The following is a 24,113-nucleotide window of genomic DNA, read 5'->3' as shown; positions in this document are numbered from 1 at the left end:
TGGGCGACAGGGACGGTAGGACAAGCAGATTCCACGTCCGGTGGCTGAAGAAAACGGTCACAGGTCCCCGGGCAGCCTCCTGGTTGTCAGGGGAGACCTGCCACGGAGCTGGAGAACAAGTCCGGGTGAGGAGGGGCTGCACGAGGAAGACCCAGCGGGTTCCGGGAACAAAATGCCACACCCAGCTCCTCCCTCCACTCTTGGAAGAACCTGCTCTGACTCAAAGGACAAATGGGCACACCAACTCCACACTTCCTAAGTCACTGGGGTCTCTTCTAAGAGCTCAAAGCTACATGGAGCAGAACACACAGACCAACGATATCCACAAATAAATCTCATGAACTTGTCAAATTGCACAGTGGATTGCCTATATCCTGACACTTCACGTTTCTTTAATTTTATGTAGAGTAAGAATGTATACACAGTGCTGCAGAATACACATTTTCAAAGGAAAAAATATTTTTTTAAGAAAGCACATCTATCCCAACAACACTGCAAGACCTGGCAGCTAAGTCACGTGGGTTTTTCTGCCTCTCACAAGCATCAACTTATGTAATTTTGGCCATTTTAAGGCAAGGGCTTTTTTTTTAATCCTAAAAATTAACGAATGCACCAACCTATCAATGATTATTATTATTTTAAATAAAGCTATGGCTTCTTGGGCAATTTAAAGTAAATCTCAGTTAAATTCAACACAATAATTACATACGCTAATAGTACCAAATTGGGTGGGGCTGCTCAGAATTCAGTAAGACTCCGCGGCGGGCCTGGAGACAGGGGTGTGCACCGGCTGGAACTCGGGGAGCAGCTGTCCCCGGAAAGGGGTGCGGGAGGGCCGCCGCCAGGCAGCGTCGGGATCTGCCTGTGGTGAGCCTGTCGTTCCGCGTCTCTGTGTCCCAACTTCTGGGCTGGAGCCCGAGGCAGCAGTGCGGCCCTGGGAGGGCAGGCCGGGCATCACCTCTCCACGGGCCCAGTGGAGGATCAGAAATCCAAGTCTGAGCAACAGGTAAGGAAAAAGCGTGATCGCAGAATTAAACCACTTAGGTTACAAGCAAAGTGGGGCTCCAGGGGCACGGAAAGGCAGAGAACTGAAGAGATGCAGAAGACACCAATCCAGTGCGGAAAGGGGTTGTGGAAATGACACGGGCACGGCAGAAGACAGAAACAGAAGCCGGGCTCAGCGTGGAGGACGAGCCAGGCCGACTCGAGGGGTGAGGCGCTGCTCCAGGTCTCCAAGGAAAGGACAAGTCAAAAGAGTTTAATCCACAGAGGGTAAAGCTCAGAAGGAGAGCCCCGATTATAAACCAAGAACTGGAATACATGAATAAAACCACCTAACTGAATTCTCCTCTGTCCAAATCTTTAAGTATAGATAATTCATTTTCGTAATTGCTTCACTGAGTTTTACCATATGAAAGAAGACAAAATGTCTTCCCAATATTGTATTTAGTTCTATAGCACTAAATATTTAATCATCTCGCCACCTAGTGTTTACACGGAAATCCTCTGCTGTTCCCATCTTCTTTAAGGATTTTAAGTTGGAATATGATGAGATTCCAGAATTCTTTGTGCACATTCCCAGGAGAACAACTGCAAGCTTTTTTACAAGAGTAAAGGAAAAGTTATGGTGATCAAATCTGGGAATTCATGAGGTTCTTCTGGGAAGAGAAAAAGTCCTTCTTGCATTTTCCCATCAATGCTTAATTTTAACTGACAGCACCTTGCCTGAAAGTCATTTAAGCGTAAGACACAAAACATATGTTGCTAAGAGATAACACTCACCTCTGAAATACTTTCAGGTAAAGCTGGAACCCTCAGCTGACTCACAAAGGCCTTATCTCAAGGTAACACCAGGTTTCAGAGAACCTTCTATTTCAATTACAGGCCAATCTTTTAAAATAAATTTAAAATCTGTTTGCATATTCTGTAGGACTGGAAGAATGGAAGGAGCCTACTGTTTTTTTTATGATGTTTAAATTTGCTTTGTGGACTCTACAACGACTATACCAGTTTAACAGTTCAAACACAGGACCAAGAATTCCCAAGAAAATGGTGACTGGCCACTGATATTTTTTTCACACATACTTAATTTATTTTTAACCAAGACTAAATAAAGATAGGTTATACACAGCAAAATCAATTTAGAACCAGACGAAATCTATCCACTAAAGGGGATGCATGATTAGGACAGATTTCCTCATGCTGCCAGGCTGGGCTGGTGGTTGGAGACCACCTGATGGTGAGCTGTTTCGCTCTGCTCTGTAGAAACCACCGGCACGGGGCATGCACACCCATGTTCATGGGGCTCGCCTTCTGGAATGGTCTGTGTCCAAAGAACGATCAAAGGGCTCCCGCACCTTCTTTGATTTCAACTAAGGAGTCACATAATGGCAAACTGGTTCCAGGCAGTTTCCTGCACCAGCTCCTAAACTCTATGCAGCCTTTATTTGTTAGGCCTCCACCTGCCAACAACCATCCACGTGTCACAAAGTAAGTGAAAAGGCTGTGGTCCCCACGCAAGCCTGGAGAGGCCTGGGGCTCCAAACAGAACAATGCTCCATCCAAGAGAAACCAACAGGATGGTGGCCACGAAGGGCTCCCTACCCTTCGCCATATAAATCCCGGACAGAACTAAACTTTCTGCCCTCGTTACTGGCAGATACGCCAAGAAGGCAACCCCGGAAGCATTATTTCTCAGGACACATTCTTTCGCTTTGCGTATCACAGTCCAATATGTTACATAATCCTACTTTAAGAAACTTTAAAGAACCGTGTTAGAAAAGGCAAACTTTTTTTTTCAGGCAAACAGACTAAACATGGTTTTTTCCCACCCTCAATAGAACTAATGACACATGTGCTTAACATGTTAACAAGTGTAAACGAGAAGCCAAACTCCACCAAAATGTTCTCCCCTTCTCCTCCTCAGCTAATCAATCTTCCAACATCCGCTAGTAGGAGGTCACCAAAATCTCCAGCCTAGCAATAAACAAAGAGCTGCTAAACAGGCTCTCACAGGCCAACTAGTAGGCTGAGAAACAAGCCCAGACATTTCCTGCGTGCACTGAAATAACACAACCTACCAGAAAAGATTTACCCACAAGAGACACTTCCTCTAGGGCTGCTGGACAAAGTTCCACGAGGATCGAAGCTGTGTGGAATAAAGCACAGGACATCCAGTTCATCTGAATTTCAGACAGACAAATAATTTTTTTGCATAAGTATGTTCCAAATATCTTATGGGACATGTTTATACTAAAAAAGGATTCACTGTTTTTCTGAAAGCCTAATTTAACTGGGTGCCCTGCATTTTTATTTGCTAAAACTGGTAACTCTTAACTTGTTCTCCTCTAAAACAAACACATTATTTGAATGGATTACTGCAAACGACTGTGTGAATTAGACACAGTCCAAAAAAAAATGTAAACACTGATGTAAACACACAGCATTATATACAAAGAGGAAAACTATTTTTTCATCTATGTACAGTGCCAGCTTACTGAGAAGAGTGGAATGCGTTCAAAGAAAAAGGAAAAAAGTTAGGAGGAAAAGCTAACAGTACCTTAAAAGACCCCAACCAGAGAGGTCCCTAAAAACCCATCCTGGGCTGGGGCGGGGCCTCTCGGAGTCCGTTCCTTAACAAGGAGTTGGGATTCCGGGATCCCCACAGGTTCCATCCACGCAAACCTTTTGTTTCTAGGTCTTACAAATCCCTCACCTGCTGGTACTCAAGATACACAGCAACTTGCTGTCCAATCAACGATTATTCTGTTTAAAACAAATTTGCTTTGGGAAACATCCATGAATGAACATTTCAGTCCCTTCACTACCCCACCCCACCCCACCCCCACAGGAAAGTAACAAGAACTTCTGGAATCGCCAATATCCAACCATCTATTGTGCGTAACCCTGTTTTTCAGGGCAAATGTGCTCAGAGTTCCAACTTACAATGGCACCATCCCTGTTCTACTGACAGGTGTGGAGGAGCCCCCGGCCCACCCACTGCTCCCGCCCCTGCTGGGGAAGGGGCTGTAAAGGGAGGGGCAGGGGCCCAGGCAAGGAGCAGCTCCTGCACTTCTCAGCCCCTCTCCCTCCCTCCGCTGTGGTGTCACCACAAGCACCGGGCTGGGGCCAACTGTGCTTTCACCAGCTCTACGGGGCCAGAGGAGCCATTGTGGGAGGGGGCTTCAGCTCTAAGCCTCAGATTCCTGTTCTTACCCCTAGTGGGTTACAGACGGAGTTTCAGTGAAATGCAGGTCTACACCGGGAAATTCAGGACAGGGCAAGGCTAATGATTCAAACTAGGAGAAAGGACTGACTATGGAATAAGTTATGTCAGAAAAACTGGATGTCAATATGGAAAAATTTTAAAACACCTCACAGAATACGTAAGACATTCCACATGGATTGAAGCAATGTGGAATAAAGCAAATATAAAACAGCAAACTAGATCAATTCAATGAAAATATTTCACAGTGGGATAGGGAATGTCTTTCTTAGTTGTTCAGAAAACGCAGAAATCATAAAGGTAAAAACTTTTTAGAATTCTACAATAAAAAATTTCATAAAGTAAAATATCAAATGAGAAACTGGGAGAAAATTTTTTACAGTATATATAAGGAAAGCTATGTGTCCATAATATATAAAGAGTTCCTACAAATGAATAAGAAAAGGACAAACAACACATTAGAAAAATATGCTTGGTAAATCACAGAAGAAATACAAATGGGCAGAACTTGTGAAAGAAATCAGAAAAATGAAAAATAATAAAAATACACCATTCTTCTTTCAGATAGGCAAACTTCAGAAAATTTAAAATATCCAAAATTATTGAGGGTGGGGGAAAGTGGACACACTCATAAGCTGTTGTTGGATATGACAATTACCACCTATCTGGCAGTATCTATCAAAACATAAAATGGGCACACCCCTCAAACCCGCAAGTTCATGTAAAAAATCTATCCTGAAATACTCCTAAGTGTTCCAGCAGGTCTATGACTGCACTGTATAGAAGGAAAAGGTGGAAACAACTTGAAAGTCCATCAATACACAAATACACTGTAATAATATTAAAATGGGCTATTAATTATACAGTTCAAAACACACAGTTCAAAAGAGCGAGGTTGAGGCTCATCTACCGACATGGGGAGATTTCCGAGTCATACTGCTTTGTGGAAAAAGCAAACTGTGGAACAAAACAAATAGAAGATCTTATTAAGTGACCGTCCCAATCAATGTATGCACAGGTACTTACATATGTCAGTGTATTTTAAAGACCTGGGAGGGTTCAAATAAAACTGGGGAGGAGGCAAGGGGGTGACAGAAAGGCAGGAGGGGATGATGTGATTTGAATTGTCCACAATCAGCAGATGTCCGTGAAACACTTGTAAATTTTCTGAAGATTGGGTCAAATTCTAAAATTAACCATATGCCAGGCATAGCAGGTCCTGCTGCTTCCCTGCGTCTGCCCCATCCCCACCCCCGTCACCATCGTGGGGGCCCAGGAGTCCCTGGAGAAAGGAGAGGAGATAAAGGGGGCCACAGAGCCAGGCCCTGGCCTGGGGAGAGGCAGCCTGGGCAGGGAGTGGGAATGAGGGGGTCCCCAGGTGGGAGGCGGGGTTGGGGGGGGGCCTGACCTTGTGGGACAAGACACTCCCCCCCAACCCCAGCGAGTTCCAGGAAGACGGAGGAGAGCCATTCCCACGGCAACCAGGGGGGCTGGCTCGGGACCCCAAGGAGGCAGGGCCACGGGAATGAGGCGCCCCGTCCAGGCCAAAGCCTGGGCCTCTGCCCCTGACCTGGGCCAGGAAGGTGGGCTGCACAGGTACACTCAGGGGTGCCCCTACGGCCACAGACCCAGGTGTATCATCCACTGCTGCCCAGCACACTGACTGGTCGTGGATGCATCGTGGGGGTTTCATGGCACCCTAAGTTTCCTTGCTCCCCTTTGCCCACTGCCAATAGGAAGAAGGGGTGGAAATGATGGGGGAGATGGAGAGCAGAGGCAGGTGTGTGCTTTGAGGGGTGTGGACACCCCCCCACCCCCCCTCCAGGAAAAAAAACAGCCCCCTCCCCCCTTCCCCTCTGCAAAAATGCCCTAAGCTTACCGGGGTGGCACAGCCCTAAACTTTCTGCAAAGGGCAACATCCGTGAAATATCAGATCTTTAAATTCACAGAAAAAGAGCTGACCCAGAATGGAAAATAAATGCATAGAGCTGTGGGTATTTAAAAGGTGTCAAAGAACCTAATGTCTGTCAGGTGCTGTCCAGCTGCTCCGGCAGCTCTGCAGAACCAATTTTATCTCTTCCTAAACGTTCAGCATCAAGCCCTTTGGTCACTCGTTTTTTTAAGCAACATCAAGAATTTATCTCTACGTGGTTTGCCGGGTTATCTTTCTAGGGTACTGTTCACCCGTCGGAATTGCAGGGATTCTTTTTCTTGTTGTTATAACATATAACCGGACCAGAACTGTCACGTTCACAGTTTGCAAAAAATTTCAAAGTCAATACTTTGCAATTCCTTTCTTCACCCCTGAGGTTCAGCAACTTTGGAAGTCATCTTCAGGGTGACACATTTAACTGCATTTCAAGGCCATTCCTGATTCTTCTCTAGCAGTCAAGAAGGTTTACAACAAAAAGTTTTTTGAGAAAAAGCTTTTATACCTTATTTCCAACCTCATATCCTGTGCTACCGTATTTCATCATTTTTGAAAATGCAGTGCTCAATAACAGTTCATCAAAATGGAAATTTGTAATCTACCTGCTGGTACCATTTTCTAGTCCAACAGCAAAATAATCTGTATAAATCATATCTCACTAATCATTTAGCAATCAATTTAAAAAAAGAAAGTAACATTACAGATGAGTTTTAAATCAAATGAAATGTTAACTAGAAGCCAGACTGTAAACCCAACTATCATTCTAAAATCAAAAAGATGTTCTACACCAGTCCAGTTAATGAACTCCAATTAATGAACCAGTCCGATAATGTTCAATTATCGAATCATCCTACGTAGGCACAACCAGATTTTGTGATGTTGGAGGAAGCCGCCATTCTCCAGCAAGTTGGCAATACCAGATTCACACACACACAGAATTTCCCAAAGACGATCAACTCATCAGGTGTCACCATCGAACTGTCATGCAAATGTTATATTGTTATCACCGATCAGGATATTAAATGAAAACAGTAATCATCCTGAATTTGGAAGAGTTCATTCTCAGTGCTGAAAGTAACTATCCTGGAGTTTGAAGAAGGAACATGACTAATACTCAGCTCTGGCATGCGGTCGCAGTTGATTCGTCTGGGGGGGGGGTGGCGGCCGGTAGCTAAATCCTAGGCTCCCAGGCTTGCTCTGAGGGTACCGGCGGCGGGGGCTCTTTCCCGGAGGCGAAGGCGAGGCGGGGGACTTGGCCAGGTCCCCGGCGGGGGGGCGTGCAAGGTGTGGAGGGCGGCGAGAAGGAACAGGCAGGACACGGTTCTTTTAGGGTCATAGAAGAAAACTAAGAGAGAGCTTTATTAGGCGAGAGCACAAGCTTATATTGGGCGATTAGAGGGCGGGGTAGCTGTAGAGGTCGAAGGCTTGGATTGGTTCAGAGAGGACGCAGAGGTTGATAGACAAGGGGCGGGAGTTGTTCTGGTAACTGCGCATGCGCACTGACGGTGGGGGAGTTGCTCTGGCAATGGGGAGTGTCAGGGGCAAGATAAGGGGGTGGGGAAAAGACGGTTCCCTCCGGCAAGCCTCCCCCAACGGTGGTATTTTGGGTGAGGAAATGGGGCCTGCCTCCGGCTCCACTTTCCCAGGCCTGGGGGGCTGTGGAGGGCGCTGTCGCCCGTGCCCACCACCCTCCCCAGGGGCTGATCAGGTCCCCCAGCCCAGGCCCGCCAAGTCGAAGCACGTGATCAGTATCCCGCACTGGCACATTTTTCCTGCAGCATATTTGGGAGCTAACAGCCCAATGTCTCCCTAATCTCTGGAAATACTTCTTTCAAACCAATGGCTTCTGAGTAAATAAGACAAGAGGGGAGGCGTGCTCTCAGGGGGTATCGCCACATCCACTGCACATGCAGAATCAGGCCAAATTCCACGAATACCACTATTACTTCTTACTGCTCCTCCAAAGAGGACTACCCCTGGCTTTGTGCAATTCTAGGGAAATATACATCTAAAGCCACAAACCATTCTAATATGCAAAAGCTTATGCAAATTGCATATGCAAACACTGGCTCCTCTTAGTCGCCCAGGAAACCCCCCTAAAAATTGACCTCAGATTAGGTCTGGCGTACAGGAAATTATCTAATAAATATCCAAATGAAAAACACTCCAGTCAGAAATGAAAAAGCAAGAGCTGTTCCAGAGAAGGGTGCACGACAAAAACACTTATCAAATATAACTTAAGTGCTTGAAAGGAGGGAGTCTAGCCTGTAAATAATTCAGAGTGCCTACCATGAAAATGCACAGCAACAAGGAGGCAAAGCACAGAGCACACGACTTGTTCGTTTAAAGGAGCCAATGCCACCGAAAGGGATCGTCCTGGGTGCACGGCCGGGCTGGCAGGAGCCATGGATTTCAGACCCCAAATCCCCGGCAAGGAAGAGCCCCCACAGTCACGGTCGGGCACAGGCAGCCCCAGACCCCAGAGCCTGGGGCCCGCGTCCTCACGTTCCGGGCCTGTTTGGACCGTCCTGCCATGTGCTTAAGGAGGCTTCCCCGGGAAGGAGCAAGCTGCCGGGCTCTGTCCCGGGCTCCTCCAGGTCCTGGGGTGCACGGTTCCCACCACATGTGGCAGCCCCCTGCACCTGGCTGGACACAGCATCTGGGTTCTCCCCACAGGGTCAAACCTGTCTTCTCACCCAGCCTCTGCTGGTGGGTGACCTCTCGTCACATCCTTGGCTGCCCGCTGGCTTTCAGACGCCCTGCCCGTGTCGCCGAAGCCTTGGCCCCGGGAGCCCAGCTCCCCGGTGGGGTTCCCAGCTCCCCGTTGGATGGGACCTTCCCCCCATCCCAGGTCCCTGGGTCTCCCCACAGCCTCTGGCCCCCTTGGGGTCCCAGGACACAGAGCCTCTCCCTAATGAGGGCGAACGACCCAGACCTGACCCACATCTTCCAGCCGTGAATTTGTGGGAGGTCCGAGCGGGACCACTTGTCACCAAGTGTCCCAAGTCACTTCAGCTCACAAATCATTCTGCTGGAGGCCCCAGGGGCACAACGCAGCATGCAAAGGGCCAAAGAGTGCAAAATGCAACTTCCCAGCATCCCAGTCAAAGTCTGACAACTCACCATCAAAGTAACAAATCCACACACATTCTAAACAGCAGTGATACCATTTTACCTTCACATGGTGCTTTCAATGCAAAATCGTGGTTTGAGCCCAAACATTCATTGAAATACTAAATATCAGAGGAGTCATGACCATTACCTTGCTAATCACTTATTATTATCGGATAATACAGTGTCTAGATGTCCAAACGGAAATGACCACTGAGTATTTCAACTACCCTTGTGCAAGATGCGGCCCCACAGCACAGGACATTCCCCAATTCCACTCCCTCTCAACTCGGAAGACGAAGCTAGTTCAAGGTTGAGCAGCCACCCTCCCTCAGTCAGGAAGACTGCGAAGATGAGAGCCAGTGAGAAAATAAGAGCACAACAGAAAGGCCACACGCTCCTACCTATGCTCTGAACAAATAACTGGTATCGGTACAAAGAAATGGACTAAGAGGTTAGAATGCCGGCAGCCAGATGTGTCATGTCACATGTGCAAGATGCACTGCACAGCAGATGTGGCCAGGGGCCACTCGGTGGACACGAGGGTGCAACGTCTCCAGGGTGGCTCTGAGACAAAGCACCACCACCTCTGAGTGACAGGGCACCCAGGGGGCACCGTGGCCCCTCCCTGGTGGGAACGCACTGCTCCCCAGCTCCGGGACAGCACCGCCCCCAGCTGGCCCGGAAACCACCTAGCAACTGTCAGCCAAGCCCCCCAGCCAGCAACTTCCAGCGTTTCTGTGCTGTCCATGAGCAACAGATGAGTTCAACAAAAGCACCTGCCGTTCCCAGAGGCTCCTGTTCTTTCTTGCAGCTGATCAGCAACTGGTGGTTTCAGATGTGAAATCAGTACAGCCTCCTGCAGACACACCCCTGCAACCCCAGCTCTCCACACAGAGCCCCACACCGCTCAGGCATGGGGGGAATGAGCCTAATTGGGTCATTTCTACTCACCATTACTAGACAAATCCTACAAGGTGGGATCCTTACATTTCCAGTAAAAAGTAAACAAGTAGCAAGTGTCAAGTCCGAATTGGAGGTTTCCAAGCGTCCCACTTTTTAATGACAAAATAGCAAAGGTGACATTTAAACCACGTGGAAGGATCCCAAAATGGTAGCCAGCAACAACTCATACTGCAAACGCAAAAAATTCTAACAGAATGAAGAAGTGAAATAGCAAAGAAATTTAAGATGTGAAGCAAAGACTAAAAATCATGTCAAATAAGAATCTATAAACACAGTGCATCCATTGGTACTGGAACACAGAATATTAGCTTCACCTTTAGCTGACACTCACTCAACGTTTACCGTGAGCAGCATCTATGTAACAGAAAAGACCATCAGTCCACAGCACCGAGCTCAGGGTGACCGGCCGCAGCTGAATCCCTCTCTCCACCCGTGGACAGGACACGGGACCGCGGCACCTGGAGGGATGTCAGCGACGGCATGAGTGTGCACCTTGGCCCTCCGCTCCGAGGCTGGGAGCTGGAAGCTGGAGACGCCAGTGCCGGTTCCAACTCTAACACCAACAAAAACCGTTGCATGTATCAGATGCCACTGCGGTGGCAAGCGCTGCCTGCCATTCTGGAAAGGAGGAAACTGGAGACTCAAGGAGGCTAAAGAACTTCCCTAAGACCAAACCACTACTCAGGGGTAAAAGCGGAATGAAAATCCAGGTTCCTGAGTCCAAGCTCACGTGCATTCCACCACGTCATGCTGTCCTTCAGGAAACAGAAAAAATAAAAAAATAAAAAATACAGCTCTGAGTGAATTATAAGACTTTCTACACTGAAGTGGGGAGACCAGGCATCCCTCCGTTCCCTCCCGGCTCTACAATTCTGCGATTCTACTCTGTGTTAAAGACAGAGGGAGAATAAATCAAGTGTTTGAACTTCCCTCAAAAACCAAAGCGAGTGTGTTCTGTATGTTTTACAATATTGACTACGTAGATCCCGTATGTGTTTCTCGTGATAGGAAGAAATCCCAGGGTATAATTTTTGGAGTCAAATGTCGTTCACAGTATAATATACTCATTCTGGTGAGTTCAGGGAATGTGGTACTGCATTTGAGCAGATATTAGCATGCACATCATGCACAGATTATCATGTTTAAAGGATGAGAATACGGTAAAGTGTACTTATAAAATACTATTCTCATCATGTCATCCTCCTTTGGTAACTCTGAAAGCATACCCGGTGTGACAGCACCTCAAGACAAGCCTTAGGAACAACAACTTCCATGCCTGAATGTGTGGGAGCACTGATTAAGAGCGACTTCTGGTTGCCAGGATGTTAACTAAACCACAGGGCACTCTCCATATGATTGTCAAGTACATCTCAGCATTTTTTATAATGCATTTTGCTACATTCTTCAACTCGACAGAAAATTAATGAGGATTTTCAACTCTTACTTTATTCCCAAAAAAGTAAATTTCCCAGGATTCAGTACAGTGTAAAAAAACACTGAGCATCTTCACAACTCGTGTTTGGCTCAATCTGTTGTCAGCCTCACGACGACTACTCTTTGGTCTACATGGTCTCTACTCCCAGTTCACCTCCATCGCCATTTTCAGACATTCCTTGTGGAGTCTTCCTCACCTGAATCAGTGTGGCCCTGTTCTCTGGATGCTCTCTTGCTTATTTTTCTTCCAGCGAGACAAAGCGTGTTCACGAAGCCATCTTCAGCTTGGCTCGGGCCACGTGGCAGTTTGTCTCTCGCTTTACGGCTTGGCCCTCACACTCACCTTCACCGCATCACTGCCAGAGCTCCAGCTGCTTGTGGACATTTACTAGATATTCTTCAAAATGCACCTTGCGCTGCCAGGGAGGTGAAGAGATGGAGCAGACTGAGGGAGTCTTTCCAGTTACTAAAAAGAGCAGCCTCCTCCTGATTTGTACCAACTCTGCAAGCTCGTGTTGAGTGCAGGGCCCTTCTGTCCCCTACCTCCCCTTCAGAAAGATGACTTTGCTTTGCTCTGTGCCAAGGGGTGGTGCTTCTTTGCACTGAATCCCCCCCAGACGAGTCCGAGTGGCTTCCCCAGGTAAACTGCCGTGACTTGCAGTGTGTGCTCTGACGGCCCCTCGTCTCCTTTTATTAAGTCCTCTCCTTGGTGCACAGCCCTCTTCTTTGCTGTCTCATCTTTAGCCTCTTCAGTGGGATGACCGGTGAAGTATTTACTTAGGCAAAATTGCCTCCCTGTCTGACCACCAAACGTGTTGGGTGAGCACGCCCACCCTCAGAGTCTGAGATTCTAACGGTGCCACCCTAGGTGGCCCGCAGCCCCCCGGGCCCCTCCTAAGGAGAACAGCATCTTTACAAGACCGGACCCAAAGCACAAAGGGGAGAATGCATTCAGCTCGAATGACTTCTGCTCTAAACTGAAGCAAACTCAAACAATAATTCACATATAAAAGCTTCCCCACCCCCAGCCGGCTCAGCTACCAATGGGCAAAGACCCCTCCCCACCGCCCCCCACATTCCATTCCTACTTTTCTAAGACTCATCCTAAATCCTGTTTCAATGGGTGGACATAGAGAAACATCTTCTCCCTAAGCTACCCTGTGAAAAAGGAGGGCGAAGGGCTATTTAACCTCTTGCTTCACAGCCTCCTGCAGCCTGATCCCCCAACCCTCATCTCTCAAACGTGGTCAATCGGCCAGTCTCAAAGCCCATCTTCAGCTAAAGTGTTTACAGTGAAAGACGGCCGGCAATTAATTTCGGGGGGAAAAAGCCGGCACTACCTACTGGGGGAGGAGGAAGTAAGGAAAGAAATACAGGACAATGGAGACTTTCTGAAGGTACACCCATTTCTTTCTGTGAAAATAATTATCTTTCCTTCTCTTAACCATATTTTCTTTCTTCTGATCACTCACCCCACATTTCTTCAACCTGCTTATGATCCTACTTTTCTATTTTTCTTTTCTTTAGATTGTATTTTTCTTTTCTTCAGATTAAACCATATAACATGCCATTTTTGTGGGTCAAAAACAGTCAAATACTGACAAGTCCATGACCTGCTCTAAAACTTGAAGTTTTACTTCCTACCAAGTTGCAACAAGTATCCAAACACAAATGGAGAGGCCAGGCTCAACAGAACATGGCTTTGATGTGACTGAAGACGTCAGCAGAACAAGAACGGGTCACAAGTTGCGGGAGTCAAATTATTACTAACCTCAACGATATGCAGATAAACAAGAGTAAAGGGCTCCTCGCTGCCTTGGCTTTAAACACACGTTTTCGTCCACTCCCAGCCCCAAGCAACGCAGCCCCAAGGGGCTTCTCCCAGTAGCGGGACCCCACAGCCAGGTTACCTGGCGGCAGCGAACTTCGGAAGATGCTCTCAGTCTCTCGGGCACTTGGATAGTTCACAAAAAATGAAGGGCTGTCAACTTGAAAGGTGAAATCACTGCCCTCCCCCCTACGTGGGATCAGACACCCAGGGGAGTGAATCTCCCTGGCAACGTGGAATATGACTCCCGGGGAGGAATGTAGACCCGGCATCGTGGGACGGAGAACATCTTCTTGACCAAAAGGGGGATGTGAAAGGAAATGAAATAAGCTTCAGTGGCAGAGAGATTCCAAAACGAGCCGAGAGGTCACTCTGGTGGGCACTCTTACGCACACTTTAGACAACCCTTTTTAGGTTCTAAAGAATTGGGGTAGCTGGTGGTGGATACCTGAAACTATCAAACTACAACCCAGAACCCATGAATCTCGAAGACAGATGTATAAAAATGTAGCTTATGAGGGGTGACAATGGGATTGGGAAAGCCATAAGGACCACACTCCACTTTGTCTAGTTTATGGATGGATGAGTAGAAAAATAGGGGAAGGAAACAAACAGACAAAGGTACCCAGTGTTCTTTTTTACTTCAATTGCTCTTTTTCACTCTAATTATTATTCTTCTTATTTTTGTGTGTGTGCTAATGAAGGTGTCAGGGATTGATTTAGGTGATGAATGTACAACTATGTAATGGTACTGTAAACAATCGAAAGTACGATTTGTTTTGTATGACTGCGTGGTATGTGAATATATCTCAATAAAATGATTAAAAAAAATAAAAAAAAAAAGAAAGTGTACAGCCAGTGGGAGAAAAAAAAAAAAAAAAAAAAAATGAAGGGCTGCTAAATGCTTTCTGGCTGAATTGTATTTGGGCCCGTATACTCGAGGTTCACATGTTAATTGTGGGGCAATCCTCAGTGTTCCTATGACAACTTCAAAGCTCGCTGTTTCCCCTTTGTGTTTGGAAATGTTGATTTTTATAAACTTCAGTCAGATGCCCTTCCAATTCTCTTCGTTCCCAACTAAAAGTTTTAGTTTTTACTAACTGCAAAAGTGTGTTTTCTATTGATGCCACGTGCCTCTGTCAATCCAGGATCTAAATCTACCTCAGAAACATACTTCTGGTTACTGAGTTTTATTTGCAATTTTGCTCTTCGAGTACTTTAAGTTAGTAACTGGGACTCCTGAGAGTCTGCCTTGGGTGGAAAAAAAAAGCAATGTGACTTTCCCAGCTTTCCAAAGCAGGAGAAGAGCAACACTTTTGCATGTTTCACTAAAGAAGTAAGTTTTTTTCAGTTAATCTGAAAACGTAAGTTATTTCTAAAACCAATTCCTGAATGTCAAAAAAAAAAAAAAAAAAAACTGCTGGATAAAATTATGGAACAATCGCAATATACTGGAAAGAGATGTGAATTCTGATTTCAGCCTTGCCAGACGTAAGTTGATTTGTCCTTATGGAGAGCTACTTCCATCCTTTGTCCCTCAGTTTCTACGTATCTGCTCTAACAGTTTTATCCAGTCATCTCTGCAGAGTTCTATGGGAATTTAAAATAACATAAAAGTTTAAGGCGAGTATTTTCCAAAGTAGCATATGATTTTCAGAAAAGACACACTACAGATCAAAATAGAGGATTCAAAACACCCAGTTTCTTTTCCAAGATAACTGCTTGAAAGGTTTACCAAATCCTACAAAGCAGAGCATTTTGTGAGGAGGTAAATCAGCATCACAGTCTCTCCCCTTAAGGAGCACCCACGACTCAGCCCCCTCCTGCTGCTCCTGCCCTTTGGTGGGGCTGCTCTGACGGAGAAGCTTGTGCTCTCGGGAGGGAAAGCTGTCCTTTGGGTTTCAAAAGTGACCTGAGGAGCCCACAATGCTTTGGCTTTTTAAGCTTCTGTCAGGCCACAAATTTCTTTGGCCACTCAATAAGCTGTAATATTTTATTTATTGTCTTCTCTTCTTTTTGCTAAATTCAATTACAATGCACAATCTTATTACAGAACCATTTGAGGCATGAAATGTTTCAAAAAATAAATTGCATACAAAGGAAAACATATATATTCTCTTCAAGAAGTAAATGATGACTACTAAAATTTAAGGAACCTGGTGGGGGGAGTAAATTCCAATATATAATAAAAGACTTGATCTAACTTCTTGATTCAAAAAGCACTACTTAATTAGCTTATTATTAATCATTTGCCTGCCATCATAATGGATGGAAGCGAGGCCTAAGATCTTTTCCAAATATTAAAAATGAATCCTCAAAATGTGTGTGTTTGGGGGGGGGGGTGGTGTCAGTGGTCTCCTAGTATGTGATCCAATGTTCTCCAAAAAGCAGGCATAGTATTATCGGAACATAACGAGTCAAATACATAGTTGTAAAAAGAAAAAGAAAACCAAGAATTAAACTTCAAAAAAAACCATTCAGGGGTCACAATTGTCCACCAAGTTTCACATCACAAACTGTTCATCAGAAATGCACAAGAACTCAACTGAATGAGCAGTGAATTTTCGCAGACTAGTGTGTCCTCCTGCCTCCTCACCCCAGGACTAACGATGAAGGAATGAGAAGCAAAGTGTGGGTTGACGCATAATGTATTATCATTCATATACCCACATACACAACTATAAATGCACATGTAGATTCAGCCTGGGTTGATCTAAAGGATGAGAGAACCCACTTTTTCCCTATGTTTTTGTTGTCTCAATATGTATTAAAACCTAATAATACTATCATGTAATACACTGTATAAGCCCACAATGATTAAACTCCATTCAAAAGATGTGGCTAATTCTCCAATATGGAAAACTATGCAGATTGTCTTTGTGTTTCAAAGAAATGCACTGGGGTCATTTTGCTCATGAAAGAATGTAAGGAGCCCTGCAGAAGCACACTGCTTACCATCATTCTCCAACTGTCAGGTAGTAACAAACCCATTAACCAATTTGTGAGGAGAAGAGAGAAACATCCCTGGCTATGTAGGAAAAGTTACAAGTTCCTTAAAAGAAACATCACCTTCCACTTAAAAGAATTACCCAAACACAAATAATAATGAAGAAAATATCAAAATGCTTACACTTTTTTTTTTGAAAACTAGGAAAATAAAAACAAAGTTGTCCAAGCTCCTTTAAATATTCATGTGTCTGCTATCTGCAAAGTCATCTACTCCAATTAGCCATCTCTAAACCCACAGGGTTACTTGAATCCAAGGAGATTAATTATAACTGCACACCAATCTGAAGTTACTCTTCTATGCATCTGTGTGCTGTGCGGGAGAACAAAGGATACTGTGTGTGTGTATGTGTGTGTGTCTATGCACGAGAGTGAACCTGTGTGTGCTGTGGATTAGAAAACAGGATCTGGGACCCACAACGAGGAGAAGGCCCACCTGGGAGTGCCCACCGCTGTTTTTCGTTGGGAAATCAGGGACGCCTGGGAGAGAACATCAGTTCAAGAGGCAAAGGGTGCTAACTTATTCACACAGGTGTGGCTAACTAGCAAAAGAAGCAGGCAATGTAGATGGCAGGTGCACACAGAGTACCTGAGTGCAAGGGTCCTATGCCTGGTTACCTGGGTGCAGAGTCACCTGGACACGGGGCTACCCAGGCACGTGCTCCTGGTGTGCGGGGTCAACTGGGAACGGGGCCACCTGGACATGGGGCTACCTGGGCCCAGGGCTATCCGGGCTCGGGGCTTCTCGGGGACGGGACTGCCTGCACGTGGGCTACACGGGCTCGAGGCCATCTGGGTGGGCGCTACCTGGGCGCAGGCCTTCAGGGCGCGGGAACCTGGGCGCGGGCTCACCTGGCGCAGGCTCGGGCGCGCCCTCCTCGCCGCTGTCGTCGGCCAGCAGGCCCGAGGCCGGGGAGTCGGCGGCGGCGCAGGCCGAGCCGGGGCTGCTGGGCTGGCTGGCCGAGTCGCCCTCGCTGAGCGAGCCGCAGCGCGCCCGGGGAGCCCCGTCCGCCAGCGCGTCCCCCAGCGCGTCCCCAGCGGCGGCGCGGCGCGCACGGCGGTGCACGCGCGAGTGCAGCACCATCTGGTGATAGGTGCGGAAGATCTTGCCGCACTCGAAGCACTCGGACGACTTGCTCTGCGCGGCGCGGCGGCTCTGGCGCGAGGCCGGCCGGTAGTCCAGGTCGGGCCCCGGCGGGAGGCCGTCCCCGGGGCCCGCCGCCTTCTTGCGCGGGTGGCCCGGCGCGGCCGGCGCGTCCTGCTCGCGCTTGCGCTTGTCCTGGCTCACCAGGATGTACTCGCGCCGGTCCCTGTCGAAGGCCACGTCGGCCCCGGCCAGCGCCTCGTCCCAGCCCCCGTACTTGAGCAGCTCGGCCGGCTCGGCCACCTTGCCCCGGGTGGCCAGCTGCCAGGCCTGGTAGCTGTTGACCGGGTCGAGCTCGGCCACCCTCCTGCCCGAGGGTGCGCTGGGGGGTCCGCCGCCCGCCGCCGAGGGCCGCAGGTTCAGGCACTGCAGGAAGAGCTGCTGCGCGGCCGCGGGGTCCGGGCCCCCGGGCGGCGGCGGGGCGCGGCCGGCTCCCACCCGGCGGTGGATGGCGTTGTGGGCGTTCAAGCTCTCCAGATTTGTAAACAGGTTGCCACACTTAGTGCAAACTTCGTAGAGGGACAGGCCGGTGACGATGGTCTCCTCCTGGACCACGTTGTTGATGGTGGCGATGGGGTCCAGCTCGCCGCGGGGCCTGTTCTTGCCGCCCGTCTTGGGGCCGTGCGCCTTCATGTGGTTCTTGAGGAACCAGGGCTCCTTGAAGCGCCGGCCGCAGATGTGGCAGCCGTGGTCAAAGGAGCCCCGGTGCTTCTTCATGTGCGCCTTCAGGAACCAGGTCTGGCTGAAGGCCTGGCCGCACACCTCGCAGGGGAACTCCCCGGGGCTCGGCTCGCTGCGGCCGTTCTCGGCGCAGGCCTCGGGGGCGCCGGGCGGCCCCTGCGCGGTGATGTGGTCCTTCTCGATGTGGCTGAGCAGCGACTCCTCGCGCACCGTCACGTAGCTGCAGAGCCGGCACTTGAAGGGCTTGTGCGCCTGCTGCACGTGCTGCTCCAGGTCCTTCTTGCGCTCGAACCGGCTCTTGCAGAAGGAGCACTGGGCCGCGGCCGCCTTGCCCTCCCCCGCGGCCTCGGGCTCCTTCCGGCTGCTCCTCAGCAGGATCTTGCCGACCTCCAGCGGCGCCGCCCCGTTCAGGATCTTGTTGCAGGCCGAGGAGCTCTTGGTGGGGCTGGTGCAGCCGCCCAGGCCCTCGGAGACCCGCGACTCGGCCAGCTGGGCCTCGCCGGCCTCAGGCCCCTGCCCCTGAATCAGCGTCCCCGTCCGGTGGCTGCGGATGTGGATCTTCAGGTTGCCCTTCTGGGCGGCCCTGTGGCTGCAGTAGGGACACTTGTAGGGCTTCTCGCCCGTGTGCTTGCGCATGTGCTGGGACAGGGAGCTCTGGAAGGGAAAGCTCTTGCCGCAGATGCAGCAGCTGTGGACCACCATCTTGTCCCCATCCAGCTCGTGGCTCCTGCCGGCCTTGCTGGGGCTGGAGCCCACCCTCAGCTCCGTCTCAGCCTCTCGGCTTCGATCCATTGGGGAGACTATGGCATGAGCTGCCCAGGGGCGAGGTCACAGTTCTGTTCGCCCGGAGGTGGGCAGAGCTTTCTAACAGGTGGTCCTGCGGGGACAGTATTTTATCTCTTCATTTTCAGACGTGGCATCTGCTTCCCAGCTGCAAGCGACGAGCCTGCTAGGATTAGGTTCCTGCATATTCTAAGCGGAGGGCATGCCCAGGCACCAAGCACCTGAAACAGAGAAGACATAAAGGCCTCGTGAGCAAAGCTTCCAGAGGAAACGTGTATGCAGTGGTGTCAACGACAGCCATCCAGTGCATCCTCCTGGAAAACGTTACTCCAACACCAATGAAAGTGACAATAAAAATGCAAGTACACAAACAAGCAGCTGTTTCCCTTTTAAAATATCAATAATTAACTACTGACAATCAAATCACTGTGTGCTAAATAAATTAACTAATTGTAACTAAAATGGTTTTTTTGTTACTAAAAAGGGATCAAGTCATTAAGGAAGCACTGTCTGGAAGTGAGAATTACAGGCTCCAGGACAAGTGGTGTCCATGGAAATAAGAGACAAAGAGAAACAAAGCTAGGAGGAGAGAAGGCAAAGAAATGGAAGAGAAAGACAGTGAGGGACAAAGCAGAGTCCATGGTCCATCAGCTGCAAAGGCACTTTACAATTGCTAGAATCATTTTACAAAGAATCGAGCCTCATGATTAGCAGTTCCATATTAGCAGATTCACCTACCCACAAAAATTGGTTTGTAAACCCAAAATCACTATAAGTGGTGTCTTGTACTCATTTGCAGACGTATGCAAAGCAGCCCGATGTGCACGCTCCCAACTGAGGCTGAACGAGGCGACTCAACGGCTTCGGTTTAGCTCATGCTGTAAACAAGCGTCCTTTTGGCAGTCTACTTAGTGCCACATTTTTCTCAGGTCTCTGCTTTTCATTGGTGATTTCACTGTTAAAGTGACCCTGAGGCATAGTGCCGAAGTGCTGTCTAGTGGTCCTGAGTGCCAGAGTGCTGGGATGCACTTTGTTCAGGAATGAATTACGGTGCTGTCGGCTTCGAGGTCCATGTTCACGAATCACAGAAACACATGAACCAGGCTCTGTGTTGATCAGATGAAGACAATATGACTAGAGGACCTTAACCTGTATTTTCCTGGGTGACTAGAGGACCCTAACTCGTACTTTTCCAGAGCCGAGGTTCAGGATTAGCTACTTCAGTTTCACAGTTGGGCTTTCAAGAGCCCAACCACTGCTAATAATGAGAATCAGCTGGGTAATGCTGTGTTTGGATGAGAAGAAAATGAGCCCTCAATTAAGAAGGTAGATACTTCATAAGGGTGAGGAAGCATCACCCAAACAGAATCCGAAGTCCAGGAAGACTCTGCGGGCAGAGCTGGCTTCCCTGATGCCAACACTTCTAAGCAAGGCCATGGCGGCATGGAGGGGCAGATGCGCGTCCTTCACTTGCTCTCAGATGAAGCCCAGACACCTCGGCCTGACCCCCCACACCCTGCACGTGCTGATCCAGCCTTCTCCCACCTGCAAGAGCACCTACCTCTTCTCAGCCAGAGGGGCCTGTGGGCCCAGCACAGGGTGTGCCAGCACCCGGGACAGGCAGACTTTCCAAAAACAGGCTATAACCTCAGAAAAGAAGTTGTCTTCTGAAAACACAATTACAATCTCCTACAGACTAAGTTAAGAACTCATATTTTAAATTTTATAAAATATGAAGCAGCTACTTGTTTCTGGCTTTGAAGGTGACTGTCTATCCATGCATCTCTTTTGTTCAAATAGTCGAGGTTCCCTTTCAGAAGAGTCTTAGGCTGGGAGTCTGTGCTCGCTCTGATTTGTCTAAACCTGCAATGTGTCCCCTGCAGCAGGAAAAACAGACCTATAAAATGCCAGACCCCAATTCCCAGCCAGACCCCAGGGTGAACCCTCACTTCATCTTTTAAAAAGCCTTGTGGCAGGCACAGCTCAGACCCAAGTGGCCGGAGACCTCGGCACTGAGAACTGTGTGGCCAGCTGGCCGCATCACTGCGAGTGCATGCTTCTGTCTGCTGGTCATCTGTCCCCCACCCCCCGGGCAGTACATGCTGGGAGAGAGATGTCAGCGCTGCCACAGCCGGGTAACAAAAGAATACCACTGAGAGGGTGGAACGGGCAGGGGCATCTGCTCTGAATCCAGCGGACACATGCTAGGTGGGTCACCAAGACACCCCCAAAGGAGGAGAATTCTATTCCCCCCACTTCCGCACTGGGGGAAACAGCGCCAACAGAACACCAGAGAGGGCCACATGTGGCCTCTATCTCCGAACTTCTCCTCCCACAAACAACCATGCAAAGGCAAAATCCTTGTTGAGAATTACATAATTTAAATATTCTTTCTAGAAAGCCCCATGCTGTCAAGTTTCCCAGGCACCTAAAGACACACACCCAATCTGAGCATCATACCTTGAAAAAGCAAGACAAGGATGGTTCCAGGCAGTGACTTCCATGATAGTCAGAGCCAGCAAAGTGGACCCAACTCAGAACTCAAGTCCTCGTGGCTGACAGAGGGGCAAGAGGAAGGAGGGAAAAAAAAATCCACCCAAACAAAAAGGCCTCCCCTGACACCGGATAAATAAATGAGGCAAGCAGGAACGCTTCTTAAAATGAACTTATTTTCTCAAACCCTTTTGGCCTTGGCACAGTGGAAGAGGGCTGTATTTTATTCTTGATGATTTTACAAGGCCAATGATTTACATCTATCCACTGCTATCCTCAGGGCTTATTTTTTCCCCAAGAATGTGGAATTTGGTATAGTATATAACCGTATGAATGACATGTACCATGTATGTTGATTTTAGTGACCTGATCTGAGTATAAAAATCTTCCAATTTTGAGGAACCATATAGAACTAAGTTTACAGAGAAAAAACAACCAAAATTCGGAACCCTGAAACCCTGGATGTTAGTGATTCTGAACTAATTTTACAGACACCCCTGGGCCTCTAATGTTCTGTCATGAAGGATATTAAATGTAAAGACAATTCTCAAATTCAGGTAAATTCAACACAGCCAAAATCCATCTACAAGGACAAGATGCAGAGCTTGAACATGCTCGGTGAGTTTAGGATCACAAGAGGCAAAACCCCACAAGCTCACCTTGAATTCAAACTGAATTTTTCAAGTGAGAAGACTTGGACAAGTTATTCCAACCTGGGCTCTGGGGTTGGTCTGCTCCCTCCTCCGTTGCTACACCCTGGCGTTTGGGGCACCCCATAAAGTCCAGCTTCAACAGCACATGGGGCCGTGGGAAACTGCCCTCGAGAAGCTGCCACGTGCCAGCTGTGGCAAGGCCGGTCACAGGGCTGGAGCAGCACCAGGCAGGACATGGCAATCGGGGGGCCTGGTTTCAGTCCCCTCAGCCTCCCCATTAGCTAGGGGCCGAGGGGTCTGTCCGTAAAACTCGGCCCTTCACACCTGCGCCTCAGTTTCCTCATCTGCTAGGGGGCTAGGGGTTACTCTGGGAGCGTGTGCCAGCTGAACCGCCAACCCCCTGGCAAGCCCCTCCTCAAATCAGTCACTGCCCCCTCCAGGCCACCGCCCGTGCCCTGGAACAGCACAAAGGAAAAGCATCCAAGAGCACAGAGCCTAATGTCAGGAGGCTTCCAGAAGCTCCCTTTTCCCCTTCCCCTCCCATAAAAAAGGGAGTCACTGCCATGCCCTCCAGGCCCCTCAGGGGTTCGGGGAAGATGAGGACGCAGGAGGTACTGAATTCCTGCTCCAGGCGGAGCCGGGGTCCTGGCCTACCACCCTGACAGGCGGACACCCCTTCTCCGATTTGGGCCCAGCCGGGGTCCCGGGCCTGATCATGCCACTGAGCCCGACACGGTCTGACTCCCCAGGGGCCCGGATTTCTGCACATGTTTAGAAAGGCCTGGGCCATCGGCTCTGCTTCCTCAGAGGCCCCTGTCCCATGTCCTCGGTCCAGGCTTCATCTTGCGGTCTCTGATTCTCTGACACCCCCACCCCAGCCAAACACCAGGCCCTTCGCCCCGAGAAGCCCGGTTTTCATTTCTCACCAAGCACCCCCCTCCCCAGCATAGCGCCGGGCCCATGACACCTACAGGCACTCCCACATAGGGTGACGGACGCCCCTGAGGGCAACAAGCAGCTCTTCTTTCTTTTTTGTTTTCCGTCCCTTCTCTGCCCACCCCCCTTTCAAAAACCAGCCCTGCCAAGTCCCTGCAAGCACCACAGGGGAAGGGGCTGGAAGGAACCTAGAAATATTTTGAGGGGAAAATATATGAATGTAGAAATGGGGTGGAGGGGGTACCCACTATAATGGTAATACAATGTAAGTCAGAAACACCATTATCTTAAAGAAATCAAACAGTAACAAAGTTGCCTCCACTCAGAGTTCCGTCAAGTGCACCTTCCCCTGCGACAAGTGACTAACGCGGCTCCTTGCAAACCATGAAAGCAGCAGCAAAAGTGAATTCCCCACAACTGGCTCTCTCCGTGCTGTGCAGTGGCCAAACCGACAGATCATTGCAACTGCTCTTCTAAGATGCATCAAAAATCACTACCGAACTCAAGGTTATTGCTTCCTTTCCAGCAAAGAAACGTCCAATGTGAAAGTGCACCCTGGATGGCCACCGTGAGAAGGCACCAACTGCTGTCCTCCAGGAAACACCACCAGCCCCGAGAGCCAGGAGGGTCCCCGGTGGTTCCCCTCATGTGCTTTGGTCCCTCCTGGGGCATGGCCCCTCCAACACCACCAGGTTTGGTAAAGTATTATAATCCTCAGTTTTGGTCAAATAAGTTCTAGCGGAGAGCTGCCCCACTCACTTCCTCAGACAGGAAAGATGCACGCTGAATGCCATTTGGTGCTCCAGCTTTCCTAAACACATCAACTTACAAATAACTTGCCTTATAAAATGTGTAAGTGCTGGCTTGTTACCCACACCAGGGAAATTAAAGGAAAGTCTCTTGGCCCCCAAATATTAGGAGCA

At 48.8% G+C, this 24,113-nt stretch overlaps 1 protein-coding gene across 1 annotated transcript in view; it reads right to left on the bottom strand.

Moving 5' to 3' along the window:
* The window catches only part of ZNF516 (zinc finger protein 516), a 67,000-nt gene extending 43,895 nt beyond the window's left edge, over nt 1-23,105 (bottom strand). The window contains 1 exon segment of the mRNA XM_037806304.1: nt 17,353-23,105. Within this exon segment, the coding sequence (XP_037662232.1) occupies nt 17,353-19,117 (1,765 nt within the window). The 5' untranslated portion in view covers nt 19,118-23,105.
* Between the last annotated feature and the right edge of the window lie 1,008 nt (nt 23,106-24,113).

The sequence above is a fragment of the Choloepus didactylus genome, chromosome 16, assembly GCF_015220235.1.
Source record: "Choloepus didactylus isolate mChoDid1 chromosome 16, mChoDid1.pri, whole genome shotgun sequence".
In the NCBI taxonomy this organism is placed as follows: domain Eukaryota; kingdom Metazoa; phylum Chordata; class Mammalia; order Pilosa; family Megalonychidae; genus Choloepus; species Choloepus didactylus.
Note: the sequence above shows the minus strand (reverse complement) of the source record. Positions and strands in the feature narration are given on the sequence as shown.